We start from the raw sequence: 20,782 nt of genomic DNA, 5'->3' as shown, positions 1-20,782 counted from the left end.
TTCGATAATCGAATCATGTCTTGAAATAATCGAACATTGATGTAATATGACATCCGAGACATGATATCGATTTTTGTTTTGCTCGATGTATTGTTTGCTTTTAAGTATGTATGTACGTAGTTTTAATATTTATTATAATGCTTAATATACGTAATTTCATTAAAAATGTAAACATATTATTTCACTATATGAATAACGCAATTATTCATTCTTGTTCTTTATCATTTTTGTTCTTAATCTAAATTCAGTAACTTTATTAGTGTAATACGATATTATTTAGAATAAAAATTGCTACCTCAATGTTCAAATGGACTACAGGATGTATTCTGTCAATTAGTAGTCGACTTTGTGAGGACTTGAAAAAATAAAAATAATACCTATTTTTATCAGTTAATAAAAAATACCAAATTTTTGTTTAAATTTAAAAAAGATTATCTTACCATATCGTTTTTACCTGATAAATTACATTATTAGTGCTAAGACTAAATGCATTAAGGAATAATATTAATAACTTCAAATTTTTTAAATATCAAATAAGTGAAAAATATACTTAAATAATATATTATGAATCTTTGTGTGCCAATAATAAGTTCTGTTTATTAAAGTTTAACTCACAAAAATTAGACATTAGGCAAGTTTATGTAGAGTAGACTACCCTTTATATGATAGTCAAGTTTAATTTCACTGGTGGTAGAGCTTTGTGCAAGCTTGTCTGGGTAGGTACCACCCGCTCATGTGATATTCTACCGCAAAACAGCAGTACTTAGTTTTGTTGTGTTCCAGGTTGAAGGGTGAGTGATAGTGTAATTTCAGGCACAAGGGACATAACATCTTAGTTCCCAAGGTTGGCGGGGCATTGGTGATGTTAGCGATGGTTAACATTTCTTACAATGCCAATGTCTATGGGCGTTGGTGACCACTTACCATCAGGTGGCCCATATGCTCGCCCGCCTTCCTATTCTATATAAAAAAAATTAACCAATAAGTATTCTTTGACACATCAAAGCCACACACAGACTTTAAAGATATTTGCATTTCGCGTTATGTTATTACATTTCTTAAGGTATTTACTTAAGATATTAGGTATTAAAACTAAGGAAATAAAAATGTACCTTGGAAAATATATATTTTATATTTTCTCGTCATTTTTAAACATTTCCTATACATGTTTCAAAGGCAGCAATAACAGTAACAATATAACGTAAAGATAAATCAGCTTTGGCACATTTGAAAATATAATAAAAAACTCTCTTATTATTATAACAATATAGATTTTAAAAACATTAATTTTGGCCAGACATTTGGTAATTTTATGTAATTTTAAGAAATAATTATGATTACATATATAGGTTGTATTTATATTTTAATATTTATCATATAAACAATACGGTTTATATATCTAAACATTTTCTTCGTTAAGAAATAGAGGTAACATTTAATTTTAATTATGTATATACAGTTTACTTTTGAATTGTTTATATCCATATTTGTTTATAAGCATACTTTTCATGAAAGCAGGCTATTGTTTCCTCATAACACAGTTATTTAAATAAAGTACATCAATTGTTATGCGTTCGTTTTTTTTTTTAATTAAAATATTTAAAAACACCAATTGACACTAATTAATATTAAAATAAGATAATAGACTAAAGACTAACGAATAGAGAAACCAGAGTACAATATTTTCGATTATGCAAGTGTATCGATTAATGTTTATATATTATTTTCACAACAGCATTACAAATGTTGAGTATCTGTTAACGAGTGCCATTGTTCATGTCGATGATCAGGGAATTTTATGCAGTCCATCCAATGTTTTAATCGCCTTCCTTTACTGCTCGCACCGAGAACTAAGCTACCAAGAAAATCGTTTGGCTTTCCATAATCTTTATCCCAAACTGTCAATGTTAAATTTTGGCGGGAAAGCTCGGTTGGTCGAGTCTCAAAAAGGAATTCTTCATTCCAAATCGGATTCAAGTTGCGCCATTTGATGGAAGTCTTATGTTTTTTGTGGTACGGATCTGGATCTAGATGTCTGTGTGCAAAAAAAAACAAGAATTATATTAACTTTTGTTTAATTTTGTTAGTAGGTTGTTAATGCTTAATTTTTTTTATCACACCTTTAATTACTATTAAGTATAAAAACTTTAAGATTTTATAAATGAAAGCGTCGACATATGACGCATTTTAAATAAAATTCTTTGTATACTTATTTATACGTAGAGAGAACGAAAAAAAAATCGTGAAAATATGTATTTAATTTTTTTTCACGCCGTATAAAAATTTTAAAAACACTCATCGACGAAAATGTTTGTAAATAAAAATCAAAGATCCAAATTGTTACTTTCATGACCAAAAATATAATTTTGATGAGTTAAATATATTATAATGTATATTTTATTGACAAATACTTACAATTTAACAAAAGGATCTGAATATCCGTTGCTGTCTTGCGGCGGCAGTTCTGCGCCTCTACAGACCGTAGCAACAAGCGCTCTTTTTTTCGTACTGTAGCACAACGCCAGCAACAATCTAGGTCCAGTGGGCTCAGAGCCTGAAGCACCGGATAGCGCTAGTCGAAGTTGTGAGGGACACTTCAGGCACTCTCTAAGTGACACTGTTGCTGAACCCATTTCGTCGCAGCCATATCTAAATATGTATTTTTAATAATAAGTTCACGAATTTTTATTTAAGTTGAATTGTGAAAACAAAAAAATATTTGCCTTAAGTTGTATTGCAAGCTATGAAAATAAATAAAAAGATATTAATTACCTATCGTCGTCAAATAAAACAATTTCTAAGCACTTTGTGTCTAAATCCGATTCTGTTATACCAAAGAAATGTAGTGTCTCATTGAATTCGGGATTCTTCGTTTTATGGACCGTCTTAGTCCTAAGCCTGTTCGAATACGAACCTTCTAAAAAAAATAAGAAAAAAATTAGTTAATAATTTTTATACCGCTGGCGATGACGTTGATTATTTTCTAGAACCTTCCACTTAAATTACCTCGTGGCAATATTTCGAGTCTACAGAACGGATCAGAAAGACCGGTCATATCCATTCCAATAAGACCTCTTGCTCTCAAAACGGTTATAGCCACTGACGATGTACCGTTATCATACGCCAACTTAATTTCTAGCGTGCCAAAACCTGCATCAGGAATCGTGGGTGGTCTTTCTATTTGAGTCATTGTCTTCGGTATATCCTTTCTTATACTTCGTACGCTGTACGCACTGCCTTTACTGCTAGTTCGTTTAAGTCCTAAAGGTCTTTGAGTAAGACTGTCGGTTCTGTGTAGACTTAATCCGCTGACTCCGTGGGATAGTATGTCTGTTTCGTTCCATTCATGATCCTGTAAATACATTTTAAATTTATTTAATAAATGTTGCCAGTATTACTAGATATAACATTTAAGGTCCCGTTGTTGTCGGAGTATTGACGCTGTAAGTGATGTTTCTAACATTGCCGGTGCCGCTTGGTCAAATCAATGATGTGTGTAATCTGGGCAAATGAACAAAACTTTCATATTATATATCTTTCATATCACATACTTGGCGGTCAAAATTGTAATTATATAATGTTTAATTTAATAGCTAACCCGTTCCCGCTTCGGTAGAATAAGGGTCTTGATAAAACGTTTACAACGTAAACCGAACATACAAAAAAAAATTGGGACCAGGCACCTTGGCGTATATCATACTTTTTCTGCACAATTGACGTTTAAGAAAGCATAGAGAGAGCAAGCATATAAACATTCATTTTTAATTATTAAGAAGGTAAAAAATAAGAAGGAATATTACATAAACTGAAAGCAATTGGTGTGGGAATGATCGTATTTATATAATTTTATTGTTTATAATTTAAAATTGCGTTATAAATAAAGAGTTCTTATTTGATTGTAACAAATAGAATAACAATAACATTTCAATTTGTCTCTGCGGGAACGCTATATAACCAATTAAGGATAGAAAATAATAACTGTAGGTATTTAAAGTCGAGTTTATAGTACGAGATCAGACAACGGGATAAATACGTTGATATTTATTTAATCAAAACTTATTTTTATATATAACAATTTTATTTATATATATAAATAGTATATAAAAATACGGGCCCATTCAAGAAGACAAATGACAGCAAGTCTTTTTTTTATATTTATTTTGTTCACTTATGCTGTAAATGTGTACGTATGTAATAATAATTTACAAAAATAAACGGTAACTTTCGCTCCCAAGCTTCGCTCAGCTCCTTACCTTATCTAAATATACAGTCGTTTCCGAGATACACGAAATAAATGTATACACAGGAATTTCTTATTTAATATTATATGATAATTTTACATATGTGTACACAAGCAGGCACATGAAAATTACATGAATATGAATTAAAGATAAGAAATACTAAAGGCAAATACAATTCGTCTATGGAAAAGAAAACAAAAATAAAAATTCATAAAATAAAAAAATATTCATTTTAAGTTTTATTTATTATTTACGATTTGCAATTGATTTGATTAAATCAGAAGTTGTTTAAAATATCATAAAGAATTAAGTACTAAAGACTAGTTTAGTTTAGTTTAGTTAAAGTTTATTTAGTTATAAATATACGAGCGAGGATATCGCTTGGCTTGACGCTCATTTATGAAATCAGTACTTACAAAGAAATTAAGATGTTTTTGAACACAATAGAACTGATGGATTTACACGTCAAGACAACCAGTAAGTTTCAATAGAAGTTACTGTACAAATATTAATTATATTAATTTAGTAATCTTATCGTCTATTCGTTAGATATAAAAAAAAAATTATAAAATTAGTGTTACTATACTGAACAGGGTGACGGGTGATAGATGACTCGCAGGTGGATAGGAGGATGCAGTGATGTTTGATAGTCACCAGCTAAGGTAAGTCGTTAAAAGTTGGTGTTTCAAATAATAAATTGGTACCAAATATACAAAAATAGCCGACATGGCCTAGTAGTTAGAATGCGTGAATCTTAATCGATGATCGTGGGTTCAAACCCGGCCAAGCACCACTGAATTTTCATGTGCTTAATTTGTGTTTATTATTCATCTCGTGCTTAACGGTGAAGGAAAACATCGTGAGGAAACCTGCCTGTGTCTAACTTCATTGAAATTCTACCACATGTGTATTCTACCAACCCGCATTGGAGCAGCGTGGTGGAATAAGCTCTAAACCTTCTCCTTAAAAGAGAGAGGAGAACTTAGCCCAGCAGTGGGACATTAACAGTCTGTTACTGTATACAAAAATACACTACGGTACGTTAACTCGTATATGTTTACACCGTTTCGAATGGCAGAAATCGGGAAAATATGTTAATATAACCATCGGTACTTTTTTAAATTTGCATTTATAGTGAGAAAGGTTGAAAAAAGGGTCAATGTACAGAGATTTGTATGGATAGCTCGATAATTACTATATGTATCTAGCGATTTGTTTGTACAAAACTCTGAACATATTTAAAAACACAGGTAATATGTCAATGAGTCAACAACCAGAGCGCACGTTTGTGATTACCATTAGCCCATAGCTGTCCGCCTTACAAATCATTAAAATAAATTAAACTAAACATCGTAACTTAATTCCAAGGTTCTTCTGACACATTTGAAGTCATTTTTCACTGATCATATTGTGTTAATACGTTTAGCCCCCCCCCATCCTTGTTACATTTTGCTCTTCTCAGTAGAAACCTTAGTTAAATAGAATTGACCTTAATTAATGCCTATTAAATCAATGAAAGCACCCCATGGGAGGAGACTGATATTGTTCCCTCAGCTTGGTCATAAATACGCTGATGAGAAATAAATACTATTAATATCGTTGTATATGTATAGAATTTATATTTATCTACGTTTTGATTATATGCTTCAATAGTTCGTTTAATAATATACAAATAATAAAAGCCTAGGAGTTAAAAACCATTGGGGTTTAATTTAAATAAGTTAAAATATTAACTGTTGCTTCTCAATACATATTCTATAATGCTGTATGTATGAAAAAATATTATTAATTCATTACTTCTGTAACTCGACTACATAGAGTCAGTAACCGGATCCCAGAAAGCGTTCAAAACCCATCTGTGGATCTGTGGATAAATTAAAAAAAATGTGATGGAACATAAATATAGCGAGTTAATGAATGATGTCACTTGGGAATTAAATGATCACCTCCTGGCTCTTTGTTTTAATTAAAATTTGAAAAAAAATACAAGATGTGACAAAAAAAAAACCCGCTGAATATATTGCACCGGTTCTTTTCCATATTTTTCTTTCCTAACGGGTGTTAGGATTTATAGTTTTTAATTTGTTAATCAATAAGTAAGTGTAAAGCATATAAGAATATTGAACAAAGCATTTGAATTTGAAAAGATCAATAACAATACTGCTTTGTGGTTAGTGATAATCGATTTCTATTACATTTCGAGACCTTTGAAACATTACATAAACATTATATTTTTTAGATATTCGAAATAATAAATATTAAAATTATATAAAACAAGGAATAGGACGGATTTATAGGTATGTTTTTGATTCTGAATTATCCGGCCCTCGATCATTACGAGCTCAGTTGGGACCTCTATCGAATAAGTTCGAGGTTACTCAGTTACTATGACCTTTCTCAAGACTTTATAATTAGTATAAACTTAACTATTTTAATTTTTTATTTGTATTTATATAAGGCTTATTCATATGGCTTTATTGGCTTATGAATAATTGCTTAGTTTTCTTTATTAATACTAACAACCCCACACATCGAAATAAAATACTGATATATGAATACTGTAAATAAAGCGTAAATCATTAATAACTTATTATACGGCTAAAGTAACTCACAGGTTCGAAAAGGATGATAGGTATTTAATTTTAAGACAGATGCTTCATGCTTACAATATTTTAGGGTGGTGACTGACCTGTATAATTTTTATAATATGAGCATTCCCATAGCTAATATTAATATTACAAGTCCGTCATCATCTTTGGAAATATGTAAGGAAGAGCCGAGATATCAAGTAGCTAGAAAATGTAAATCTCAACAGAAGATTGAGGCTTAAATCTGAGAAAGCACACGTGGATTTTCATGTACATAATAATTTATGTCTTGTTCGGCGGTGAAGGAAAACATAGCGAGGAAACCTGCTTATGTCGGATGAAAGTCTACGACGTCATGTATCAATCAGTATTGGATCAGAGTGGTGGAGTAAGCTCAGACCTTTTCAACAAAAAAGAAGACGAGGCTCTAACTCAGCTGTTATTATACATTTAATTTTAAATGATAGCGTATAAAACCTCTTTACAAAGTTTAAAGAATGATTAAATAATTTCAAAGCTTCAACGTCGAATGACACTCAAGGTCGTTAGGTATTTTCTTCAGTTTGTTGCTTCTGCAAAGGTTCTTTGTGAGTATTTAGTAATTTCTTAAAGCGTATTTTATTTCAAATCTCCCGTTGCATATTTCAACTATTAAGAAATATTGTATATGATAATTCATATTTAATCTATTTGACAGGTTGTTCGGAAAGTAACTTCGTTTTTCACAGAGGACTTAGAGGACTTGAACGTATTTTTCACAGCCAACTTCAAACTTAAGACGCATTATCGTTGTATATTTTGTAGCTAATATAACAAGACTTGCTTGTGAAAAAGTTCGATTGATTCTTCGTTTTTGGTTGGCTCCCTTTCAAATCAAAATGTAAAAATGCTGTATAAGCAAGAAAAAAAAATGTATTGATAGAACGCCAGAGCCAAAACTGGTTTGCGAAATTTTGTTACGGAAATTTTAATTTTGAAGATGCATAACGTTATGGAAGGTCAGTTGATGCTGGTGAAAATAAAATAAAGGTTAAAGCATTAATAACTCGTGACATCGCTGTGAGATTAAATTTATCGATTTCAACTGTCCATTCAATTTTTTTTCAGCAAAGAAAGAAAATTGGATGAACGCGGAATTATGCAATAACGAAATGACTTTCCGAACCAAATAGTATTTTTTATATATAATATATATTTAATACAATAATATATTTTTACGTTTTTTACATTTATTGTTTTTTTTTTGCTTCTGGGCCATAGTTATTTATTTATTTATTAAAGTTATGAGCAATTAAATTATCATAACATAATATTCTCAATAACGTGTAATTCCAAGTTTCTGAGGTACAATTTTTCTGTGGCTTATCTATTTGTTAGCGCTATCGATTCGATAACTCTTGAAAGTGCGTTTCCGAGCAACGCAAAATAAGATAATCTCTGTTTCAACGTGACTCAGGTTAACTTAACTGACCTGTATGTGCCATTTGTCAATTCCATAAGTTAATTGACGTTTCATTTTGCGACTGTCGTTAAAGGGTACTGCATTTTTTTTTCAAGTTTTACTTTTGTTTTAAATATTTGACAGCAATTTAAGAGAGAAATATTTATTCAACCGCTATAGTTTAACAAATTATCTTAATTTATAACTATTATTGTTTTTGGCGAGGGTATTAATTTATTGCCGAAATAGATAACTTAACACTTTCTAGTACAGTAAACATCTATAGAAGTCATAACTATTATTTAGCTATTGTGTCTAGCGCATTGCCCCTAAAAGTGTTAAATTGCGAAAATAATATTTGACTTTAATTACATTGCGGGTATAACTGCTTTCGCCCACATTGAATCATAAAGGTAAAAAAAAAATCGAGCTAACGGCTAATATCTATTTTTTCTACCGATTATTTTAGTCAATTTTTGTACATTGAAAACTGCCTCGTTGGTCTAGTGGCTAGTTGTAAGGCCGTAGACCCGGAGGTCATAGGATCAAATCCTAGGTCGGGCCAATAAATAGTTATTGGATTTTTCTGTCGAAAATTCTCAGTAGCAGCCCGGAGTCTGAAAGTTGAAAGTGTGAACACTCCCGTGCCCCGCTAGCTCATGTGCACTATAATATTTTCTATAAGATTGGCAGCCGTGGCCGAAAATGGTTTAGAGGACATCAAAGTTGTTTATTTTTTTATATTTGCTATGGATTATGGCATAAATTGTCCTTATAAAAACATGTTTACATTCGTCCTACAAATGTAATAATTAATAAATACGTATAAAATATATATAACCAAATTAAACGAAAATCTTAATTAGAAGTTCATGAAACTTTTGATGTTTGATTAATAACTCGAACGGTAATAGCGATGGACAGATTGTTCAAAGGCTTTTCTTGCTGATGAAGAAACCGGAGACGAGTTTTTGGGACAAGAACACTCGAGAATATATCAATATTCCTGAGAGACCAAATTCCTCTTCTCGAAGGTGGAGTACAAATTATACCGTTAATCTGTACATTTTTAAACTTCAAATGTGAGGGATTTTCAACGTAATATACAAGTTTATGCACATTGTGGAGTTATATAAATATAGTATTTATATACATTGTAGAGTCTAAATATAGTAAAGTAATAAATAGCCTGTAAATGTCAAACCTTCTCCTTTTCAAGAAGATTTGGACTTTATCGCATTACGTTTCTCCAACGCGGGCTTGTGGAGCCGAAGCCAATTCCAATGGCAGAAGGTGTAAAAATAAACATTAAACTTTTATAGCTTGAGCAGTTTTAAATTGTATACTTATTTAAATAAAATCATACATTATACGGAATAATTATATTTAAGCTTTTGTTTCTTTTTCGCGAAAACGAACTTTCATATATGGGTTCGTATTATCTTTGTGTATATTTAGGCGAGCTAGTCCGGATAATTTTTTCTATGTATCCTGCCTGTCCATCGAGGCATGCAACCAAGATATTACTCTCCGTAGATTAGAAAAAGATTCCTTCTATTACTGCACTGATCAGTATTTTTAAGAGAGTTCGTATGTTGTGAAAAAGATTAATTATTTGTCGCACGTGTCAACGACTTGCATACTCTGGTACACATTCACTTTTCTATGTGACCATCCAGAGTCGGTATTTGTTTATCACTATTATGAAGAGATAATCAGAGCCATATATACTTATAATACCAAAAACCTATACAAAGTAAACTTTTTTTTCTCAATTCAAATTGTGTTATATTAAACAAACAGTACAAAGCTTTTAGAAACATCTAAATGTTCATGTTATATGCTCGCTCGCAATGGTTCGTTTTTTATTTTAATATTCGACCACAATAGGGGTCGTTGGGATGCTCATCGTGCCCACAAGGGTGGCTCCGCGCCTGTCTGTTATCCGTTTGACATATTCTATTCTCATTTTAACGTGAAGTTCAATGACATGAAAATAGCGGTTATAAAAAGCATCGATGTAATGATTATCTGTACTTTATCATCGCTCTGACACTTCACGGGTCAATAAAGTGGGATTTGCTTGGTCACAAAATTAATCATTGTCGATGTTTTTAATATAAGGTAAATTTCATTGCCGTACTCAATAATTGTTATGTCATAATGAATTTATGGTCTATTGTTTTTAATTAAAAATATTACAAATGTCGAATAGCAAAAGTTTACTCAAAATACACTATAGATATATATCAATATAATATCATACTGCTTATAAGTCGCATTTATTACAGATACAATTAGTTATGTGTAAAACTAACAAAAATATTATCTGTCTTTATTATGGTTCTAATTAAGATTTATTTTGTAAAACGGAAATAAAACACGATAAGTACGTGTTGACTGTTCCTCAATTATAAAAATGTATCATATATATATAAAACAGGTATATATAAAATAAAAAAAAAATAATTAAAGAAAAATAAATAAATTAACCCGAGATGGCCGAGTGGTAAGAACGCGTGTTTCTTAACCGACGATCGTTGGTTCAAACCCGGTCAAGCACCATTGAATTTTCATGTGCTTATATATATATATATATATATATATATGCACCGTATAGCACGAGATGAATTATAATCACAAGATTATATTATATTATTATTATAATCACAAGATTATATTTCATCTCGTGCTATACGGTGAAGGAAAACATCGTGAGGAAACTTGCATGTGTCTAATTTCACTGAAATTCTGCCACATGTGAACCCAACCCGCATTGGAGCAGCGTGGTAGAATAAGCTCCATACCTTCTCTTTAAAAAGGGAGAGGAAGCCTTATCCCAACAGTGGGACATACACAGGCTGTTACTGTACTGTATGTCTTTGTTAGTAATACAATACTATTTGACTTAACTACTTCGATTTTACTTCCTAATTTGCTATAACAACTATATATATATGTAATACATAGTAACGCGTGCCAGAAATGAAATGTTTTTACGTCAGAAATATTTGATTCAAACATATTCCTCAGATCAAGGCCAAATCAATTCGTCTGAAGTGAATTTTGCTTCTCTTTTTGTTATTATCTATTTCATGCATAAAAACATGTTAAAGTGACAAGCCGAAATAATACCACTGGACGAAGCCTCACTTCGTCTGTTTTTTTCGGAGAATGTTTGAAGAGAAACAGAAACGCTATATACCACGTTTCTGTTTCTCTTGAATATTCACGTGGTATATTCTACAACGCTTTTTCTTTTACTAGTTTACTTGACCACCGAGTACAAGAGTTATAAACGTAAATTAAACGATGAAAAGTTGTGCTTCAACCAGCTTTGATTTAAAATTCCCGTGGTATATCGGCTCTTAGATTATATACATTTATAAAGATATCGTTTCGTATTTTCATCCTGTTTCCGATACAAACAAGTCATTGCTTTAGACAAGGCCACTCTCCTCCCACATTTCAACGATTCCGTCACTGATGCAACATGACGCACGCGTGACGTAGCGACGCGACGGATCTTGTATTATTATAATGTTATGTTCCGTGGGCAATTAGGTTTACAATTTCGTCCCAATCCTTCAGGCAAATGGTTGGAATAATGTGATACTTAATGATTTTTGGTTGAGTGCCGTGACGAGTATTTTGGTAAAAACGTGTTTTCTGTATCGCAATCTAGAATTTTCTGCTGAAATATTATACTTACGTTATATTATAAAGTTATTTTTTCAGTATGTTGTATTAGGCTCAGATGTTTATGTATGTCTGTTGTGTATATAATGTGTATGTCTGTTATCAGGAGTGAAACCGGCACGAGTAGCTAGTTTCAACTAAGCACAACTATACTATAACGCTTTTAAATTATTATTTAATAAAAAAACCACTAATTGTTTGATCTTATTATGCTATCAATCAAAATTTAACAAGGTTAAAATGCCATCGAGATGAACGGAATGATTTCAAACAAGTAAAAGTAAAAGCTTGTAAATCTTGTTATTTTGAGGAGTAAGTCTGTAGCTTATTCTTCCACACCAGGCCAATATAGCTGGTAGATATTGGACATATGTGACATAATTTTATGTAATACACCATACCACAAGACCATAAAACATAAATTAAGCACATGAATCTTAATTCTGGTCACTCAGATTTGAACCCGCAATCTTCGCTTAAGATTCAGGTTAAGCCATTAGACCATTTCGGTTGTTAAATAAGTACTTGTTAATGTATACTTATAAAGAAGAATTTGTTCAATCTGTTTATATTATACAGCTCTTATGTGATACAGTAATATATACACGTATATGTGATACGAAAGTATATGACGAATTCTACAAAAGAAACCTGAAGATTGTATTCGAAGTATTTTATTTATTTTAATCGAGACAACAGCAATTTTCGATTAACTTTTATTAAATAAATATTGGTATAATATGATTGATGATTGGCATAAGATAATACAATCTTCTTTTAAAGGAACCTCTTACTTCTTTACCTTACTTCTTTACTTCTTACTTCTTTACCTTTAAGCTAGGAAATACTCGAAAACCCGTTGTTATTCAAAGAAAGAAATATTGATTTCTATCAGCACAAAAAAGTAAAAAGAAAAAGAAAAACAGATTAAATAATTGAATTAGAAATAACAGGTCCCGCTTAAAGAAACAGAATTCAATTCGGAAAATAGCTACAAGCGTTCCCACTACCATTCCTCGCGGTAGTGATTTGCACGGTAGCTATATTTAATTTTAATTATTATAATAGTATATATTTATTTTAGTTCTCACGAATACAATATTTTAAATTTTCGCTTAAAAAGTATAAAAAATAAAACTTATTTTCAGTCGATTTTTATATTATCATGCGAATGGATAAATAGAATGAAATAGCGGAAACTAATCGTGTTGAAGAAACTTGTAAAGCAAATATTGTTAAGTCAGTCATTCATTTGAAACTGACAGGAACAAATGATTCCAATCAGTCATCAAATAGAATGGATTTCTGGAAGTAACGCAACAGCTGATTTAATAAAGTGATTAATGATAAAGGTAAGTGTATTAAGCAATACACTAATGTTTCAGCTAACATTGAACGGGAATGTAATGAAGTACAATTCTGTTTTAAGACGTATCGATGTTTAATTGCATTTTCTTAGATTGAATTATTCACGCTAACGATCTGCCCTAATTTTGTTCCAATTCTACGACTATTAAATGGCGTTGTTCAAAATCCTGCCTTTTCCTGTTAGAATTTAAAGAAAATATAATCTCATAAGAAATAAATTTCTAAATATTTCTTAGGAAATACTTTAAAAAGCTCATGTTTTAGAAGTATCACTATAATGTAATATCACGTTGTTCAATGGTTTTATTGTTTTCAAATTTTTTTTATAGAAATTATTAATGTTTACTGCTACATTAATAATTTCTTTATCATTCACATAAAGTACTTAATCACAATTGTGAAAAACATTGGTTCCCTCACCCTTCAAACTGGAACGCAGCAAAACAATCTGTATTGATGTTTTGCGGTTGAATTACAGGGTGTGATACTCAGACGGGCCTGTACAGAATCAACCCTAACCCTATCAACGATAAAATATGTACTTTTGTTGAAATCATATTAATGTCATGTCTATGTCAGTGAATAAATTTAAATATCTTTGCGTAATAAACTATAAGAAATATATGTTTCCCAACATGTATTTATTATAGTACGTATAATAAATGCTGGGGATCACAGTGGAATTTGTAAATACGATTAATTTAGCCAGATGCTAGGAAACTATTTCTTCTTGTTTAGTTAGTAGTAGTTTATTGCATATTCTGCTGCCAAACGACCATGGTCGGTATTGTTGTGTTTGTGGATGAACCAGTATAACTACAAACACAAGGGATATAATATATTAATATCCAAAGTTGGTGTCAATGTTGACGATCTAAGGCATGGTTAATATTTCTTATAGTGCCAATGTCTAAGGGCAGTTGTGACCACATGCAATCAGGTGGCCTTGTAAGATTTGGAAGATTTGGAAGAAGAGTTTATATATAAAAACAGTAGTTAACACTTGGATGAAAGCAGCCGAAGGTAATTTGATAGGCCATCATACCCTTTGCCGAGATAATCGTGTTTCAGTCAAGTTGTAATTACACAAATAAAACATAACTGTGAATTATTTCGGTTAACATTCTCTTGGAAGATCAGATCCTTATTAACGGAAATTCCAATTTTCAATTTTTCTCCCTATACAATAAGTTCTTCTTTATAAACTGTACGGCGATTAAAGTATATAACTATTAAATTTAAGAAACATAGGAATGCTTGAAATGTATTCATGTCATACCCAGAGCGCTTTTGCTTATCATATTCAACTAAACTAAAAAGGCTGATAGCCTTTATAGTTTAGCATTTAAAGATTTCAAGTACATCCTCTTTTGTTATTAGGTTTCAAATAATTACAGCCTATGAAATATTTACGTTTATAAAATTTCAGTAGTTGTTCTTTAGGAAAAATATATTTTTTTTTATATCGCAGTACTAAATAAGAATGTCGAGCGAAATTTCTACATGATTTATACACCTGAAGTATGTTCGATATACTTCTGTAAATAACGAAAATCAAAGTGAACGTCGCTTGTTTTTTTAGTAATAGATTGTTTTAATGTTTAAAAATAATGTATATATATATACAACTTGTTCTTGTTTTGAGGAAATTTAAAATTATCTTGATAAATGATCGGTTAGAGAAACGCCATGTGCATTAATTCTGCCACTCGGCTTGTTGCTAATGTTTCTTAAAAAACAGAAGAAAGTTGATGACGCAGACAGACTTTGATATTCTGATGACAGACCACTTAAATATATTTTTAGAAAGTTGAAGCTCGTGTCATTTCCACGTAAACAAATACTACGCCAACACAACCTCAATGAGAGTATATTAACTATAGAATTAAATCTTTGATGAAGGCCGTTACGTCCCACGTAAGAATGAGTGAGTCTAAACATGTATATTGGTCTGTGATCTTTATAAAAGTTTTTATTAAGAAATCCAAACTTTTTCGGAGAACTTATCAAAGATAAAATAAATAGGTAACTTCTATTGCTTCTAAAATTCATTACAAATCAGATAACAACAGCCTCGTTGGTCTGTTGGTTAAGTATAACGCTGTAAATCCTGAGATTCAGCTCGGGCCACTAAAAAAAGATAATAGCTTTTTCTGACAATGAATGCAGTGTTTTACCCCCGCGCTACAGATATTATGTAAAGCCATTGGTCTTGCGCCTAACCTCCCACGTGTCATATTGCCGTTCTATAAGAATATGCGAGTAGGAATTGAGGGAGTTTGCGAACATTCTTGAGTTTTCCTGTCCAGATCGGTAGCCTTTGAGATTGGCCACCTTGTGTGAAATTTAGTTAGGAGGACATATTATAATATATAATAATATCGATCAATTAAATAGAAGCGTATAAGTTAATTTATTAAAAAAAAAAACAGATTAAAATGAGTTATCAAAGTGTCACGCAACTAGAATCATGAGTATGACGTGACTTAGTAAAACTTTTTATTTAAATACATACTATGATTCCTCGCTGGATGTGCGTCCCGTGTTTTTCTTCTTTTTAGTAGTAGAATGAGTTTGTAGTATAGAAGGCGTTTTTATGGGCGTATGAAACCAGTACCCACGGCGGATACAAATGATTACGAGTTAACTATAATATTGTCATCAGCAAAGCACCTAAAGTATATGTTAAATATGAGCTCAATTACTTTTGTGGAACTATTGAAGAACATTTGGATAAAGTAATGTAACTCCAATGTTTTTTTTTAAGATAATAGGTCCCTTTATTTGTAAATAATTATAAATATAATATATTAAGTTATAAACTAACCTGTGACAGACTAACAGATTTTCTGCTGTCGGTTTTGCTGGGTTGTCTTGAAAAACTTGGTGGATGTATGCTAAGGGGTGAACCGGGTTCAGAATCAGTTTTCCCTTCGTTGCTGCTAGTTCCCGCGTCCTAGGAAAACAAAGAATCTACATTAAACTTTGTAATACGAGTATGTATTAAGTACAAGTATGGATATAATAAAATTATAACAATACGATGTCCCTAAATGCATATCATTTAAGAAAAGATTGTGTACACAGTTAGGGAACACGAAGACAGCAAATGTTTAAAGATTTTGTTCGTGGTTTCTTAAATTATATGTAACTAATTTCTGGCCGCGGCTTCGTATTCTTAACACCTTTGTGCCAACATTTATGCAATTCATGCTCAAATTCATGATGAATCGTTGAGTAGTTGACCTGAAAGCATATAAAATACTAACATATAATAAAAAGGGAACTTCAAAGTCTGTGGAGAGTAAAATAAAAAAAAGTACTAATTTATGAAAAATTAGTGACGTAAGATTTCATTTATCCATTAAAATGAATAACGTTACACGTGTTCTTGTTTTCAAACTCCGTTAAGCCATTATTGATTTTCTCTAAATATATTTCATCATGTATTTTCCTCTAGATATTCGTAGCAGCCGAATTTACGTAGAGACTAATGGAAATAGTTTGTAACTTTTATAAAAGGAGTTGCTGCAGTGCAGTTTTAAGTTCGAGTAACGTTTTCAGGAATATCTTTCTTTGTTCAGGGTTCCGTAATAGATGAGTGATATTTAAAAAAGGTACGATTTTTTTTTTAATTTATTTGGTTACCCAAGCCAAAATATCAACGTTTTCAGCAAAAATGCATGTGAGTTAGTCATAACAATTATTGGAACTGATATTATTGTAATGTCAAATGGTAGGTACATGTTCTTAAATTGGAAGCGACAAAATAAAATATAATAAGTACATCCTTGAATCCTTGGTAAATGTAATATTTATTATTTACAGTAAAAGTTTAATATTATAATTGGCGTTTATTCGTATAGCTTACAAATAAATGCCATTTATTTATTTATTTATTATAGAATAGGAAGGTGGACGAGCATATGGGCCACCTGATGGTAAGTGGTCACCAAACGCCCTTAGACATTGCCATTGTAAGAAATGTCAACCATCGCTTATAGCCAATGCGCCACCAACCTTGGGAACTAAGATTTCATGTCCCTTGTGCCTGTAATTACACTGGCTCACTCACCCTTCAAACCGGAACACAACAATATCAAGTATTGCTGTTTTGCGGTAGAATATCTGATGAGTAGGTGGTACCTACCCAGACGAGCTTGCACAAAGCCCTACCACCAGTATTATAATTATTGATATATATTTTCTTTAGTAAATATCAAAACTGTTCTTTACCATCAAATATTTATCATTATGATACTATTATATTATATTCGTATACATACTAACAGCTTCATATAAAAACTGATAAATGTTTTGTAAATTAAGTTGATTCTTAGTGTTGACTCGTTTTTTTATAAGATAAAGTGAATATAAATACCTGTACATGTCGGAATGTAGATTGTAACGAGAAGAAGGTACAAGTAATAAAATAGATATTACAGAATATATACGAATCATATATTCTAAAATGACACTAAATTGTTATAATGTACCTATGTCAAAATTTTTACATGAATGCTGAAATTTATTGAATTTTGCACTTCATGAACTTTGAGAGTGAAGCGTTAGCTGAATTTTTATTCGTTTTATCATACTGCAGCATGTCACCCATAACATTTTCAAATGATATTTTTTTAAATATATTAGTGATCGCGACGTCCTCTCGACCAATTTCAGCCAAGACGACCAATCTTTAGGGAGACCAGCTCACTGCGCAAACATTTTTTTATAGTATAGGTAAACGGACGAACATATCAGCCGCCTGATTGTTGGCGATGTAACCATCGCTTCATCGCCAATGCGCCACCAACCTTGGTAACTAAGACGTTATGTCCCTTGTGCCTGTAATTACACTGGCTCACTCACCCTTAAAACCGGAACACAACAATACCAAGTACTGCTGTTTTGCGGTAGAATATGTGATGAGTGGGTGGTACCTACCCATGCGAGCTTGCACAAAGCTCTACCACCAGTAAATTAATTTTTAATATTAAGCAATATGTCACTGGTCAGTTTATTTAGTTGTATTTGTAGCATATTGTAAGAAGGCTGACAGGCAGGTTTGACCTGTGCTAGTCTTCATTGCCCTAAGACATTGATACTGTTAAAAGTATAAAATGTTATTAAAATCAACATATATTTATTCAAGTAAGCTCTTGTTAAATAAATATGAGTCGTCGTTGTGGTATGTGCAAAGTGATTATAACTGATTTGCTTTTTAATCTGAATAGTCTCTGGTCGGTGACAGTTGCTGACGTAATAAATAAAAATGCTAAACCCCACAAGTTGAAAAATGATCAGGTGTTGGTCTCCTCGTAATTTAACAAAATTACTTTTAGTGCAGTGTACTTTATGCACAAAATTATTTTTTTTTTGTTGTGTTTTGAAACAGTTTGTTTAAAATTTTTAAATAACTATGTGCAATTTGTTTATTATTTGGACTAGTTTTTATATAATATGTAGATTAAAGTTATAACAATTATTCATAAAAGCACTTAAATTATTATAATCAGAATAGGGTAAATTGAAATTAGATCTTTAATGTTTAATCTAAGTTTACGTATATCGTAAACAAGTTGATTTTTAATAAATTCATTAAAGAAAATTTTATAATAAATTAAAATTACGAAATGTGAAATACGAAACGACCAAGTGAATAAAATAAATTGTCAAAATGTATCGATTCATTTCTATACATAACAAGTTTGAGCGATTGTTATTAAGCTTTATAAGCATTGTGTGCGGCTGGAAGTATTATTCTCAGATAATCGGTACCAGGCGGTGCCACCCAGGTAGTTAGTTCCACTCATTAGTTTCTCTACCACAAGATATTAACTTTATATTGCTGTGTTGTAATATAGGGGTTATATAGTCATTAAAATTAACAGGCACAAGGGACAATTCTTACATCCAATATATATCATACTTTATTGTACACCACAAAGATAAAAAAATACAAAATCTAGATACAACCTTATTATGAGTAGCATACAAGTTTGGCGATGTTATCGCTACATAGCGATCTTTTCCAGGCAATCAACAGCGTAAAGAATTACTCATAGAAAATGACGTAAGTGGTACATGCAATAATAGTAAATAAAATAACATAAATCTTTAACAATAAATTATATTATCAATACATACTAAAATTACAAGAATATAATATGAATACAATATACAATAAATACGATATGTCCTCAAACAAAATGACAACGATACCGTTGTTTACCAGCGCTTTGACAATGTGATAGTGACTTTTACTTACAGTAAAGTAAAACCCTGTATAAGTCCCACTGCTAGGCTAAGGCTTCCTGTCATTTAGGAGGCTTGGAGCTTACTCCACCACCACCTTTTCCAGTGATCCAATTTCATCCACCAAACGCCATATGATGACCGAGCAATCATGTTAGATAGGCGACAATCAGATTGCGAATATATTAGACTATCATAAATATATATTTTACAGAATAGCTCCGAGTATATAAATAAGAAATAAATTTTACTTTGATATAATTTAAAAACAAAAATTTAAAACATTATGCGATAATTATGCACAGGTACAATTTATTATCGTTCAATCATATCGATTCTGCGAAAACCGAAACCCGTTCGTACCGGCCTTCCAGAATAAATTGATTCGTTCCACTTATATATAAGTATCTATTTTGAAAGTATATAACACATATATAATATGTAAGTTCTTTCGTAAGTATTATTGTGTTTCGAATACTTAAATTAAAGCAAGATAGGCAGACTAGCAAGTGGACCACCTGATGTCACCATCACTCATAGACATTGGAGTTGTAGGAAATATTAACCATCTCTAAAATCTCCAATGCGCCACTAACCCTTTCAACTAAAATGTCACGTCCCTTGTAATTGTTGTTGCACAGTCACACACTTAAAATCAGAACACAACAGTACTAAGTATTGCTATTTAGCGTATTTCCAATAATCATAATTCCAATAACAATTACGGAGCTTAGTATTAATGTCAATATTGATAATTAGCAATATATTATCATGTAATTATTTTATAGGTACAGATTTAACACAAATAGACGCATAATAAGTAAACAAGTAAGTTGATTAAGCATTTTTCTATTTGAATATCACTTGAAATATTCGTGTACAATATAAAATATTTCATCACAATCTGTTCCATCGTTATAGTGTAAAGAGATAGTTTCAAAATTTACTTTTTTTTTTTAAGTTTCTGCAAGCCTATCCACCATGGGTAGGTACCACCCAATTTTTACATTTTGTACCGCCAAACAATAATACTTAGTATTGTTGTATTTTAAGGGTGAGTAAGCCAGTGTAAACCAACTACAGACCAATTACAGGCACAAGGGACATAACATCTTTTTCTCTATCTTAGGTTTTCATTCATATTCCTAAGGTTGGTGTCAGTTTGGAGATATAGAGGATTTTTAAAAATT

At 31.4% G+C, this 20,782-nt stretch overlaps 1 protein-coding gene across 1 annotated transcript in view; it reads right to left on the bottom strand.

The window, feature by feature from the left end:
* Positions 1-1,427: 1,427 nt before the first annotated feature.
* Positions 1,428-20,782, bottom strand: part of LOC126775533 (rabphilin-3A) — a 38,624-nt gene continuing 19,269 nt past the window's right edge. The window contains exons 5-9 of the mRNA XM_050497546.1: positions 16,165-16,293; positions 3,007-3,352; positions 2,773-2,917; positions 2,416-2,649; positions 1,428-2,035 (exon numbers count right to left, since the gene is read on the bottom strand). Coding sequence (XP_050353503.1) covers positions 1,738-2,035; positions 2,416-2,649; positions 2,773-2,917; positions 3,007-3,352; positions 16,165-16,293 — 1,152 coding nt within the window. The 3' untranslated portion in view covers positions 1,428-1,737. The remainder of the gene's footprint in view (positions 2,036-2,415; positions 2,650-2,772; positions 2,918-3,006; positions 3,353-16,164; positions 16,294-20,782) is intronic.

Source organism: Nymphalis io, chromosome 18 (assembly GCF_905147045.1).
Source record: "Nymphalis io chromosome 18, ilAglIoxx1.1, whole genome shotgun sequence".
Classification (NCBI taxonomy): domain Eukaryota; kingdom Metazoa; phylum Arthropoda; class Insecta; order Lepidoptera; family Nymphalidae; genus Nymphalis; species Nymphalis io.
The sequence above is the reverse complement of the archived record's forward strand: the minus strand, read 5'-3'. Positions and strand labels throughout refer to the sequence as shown.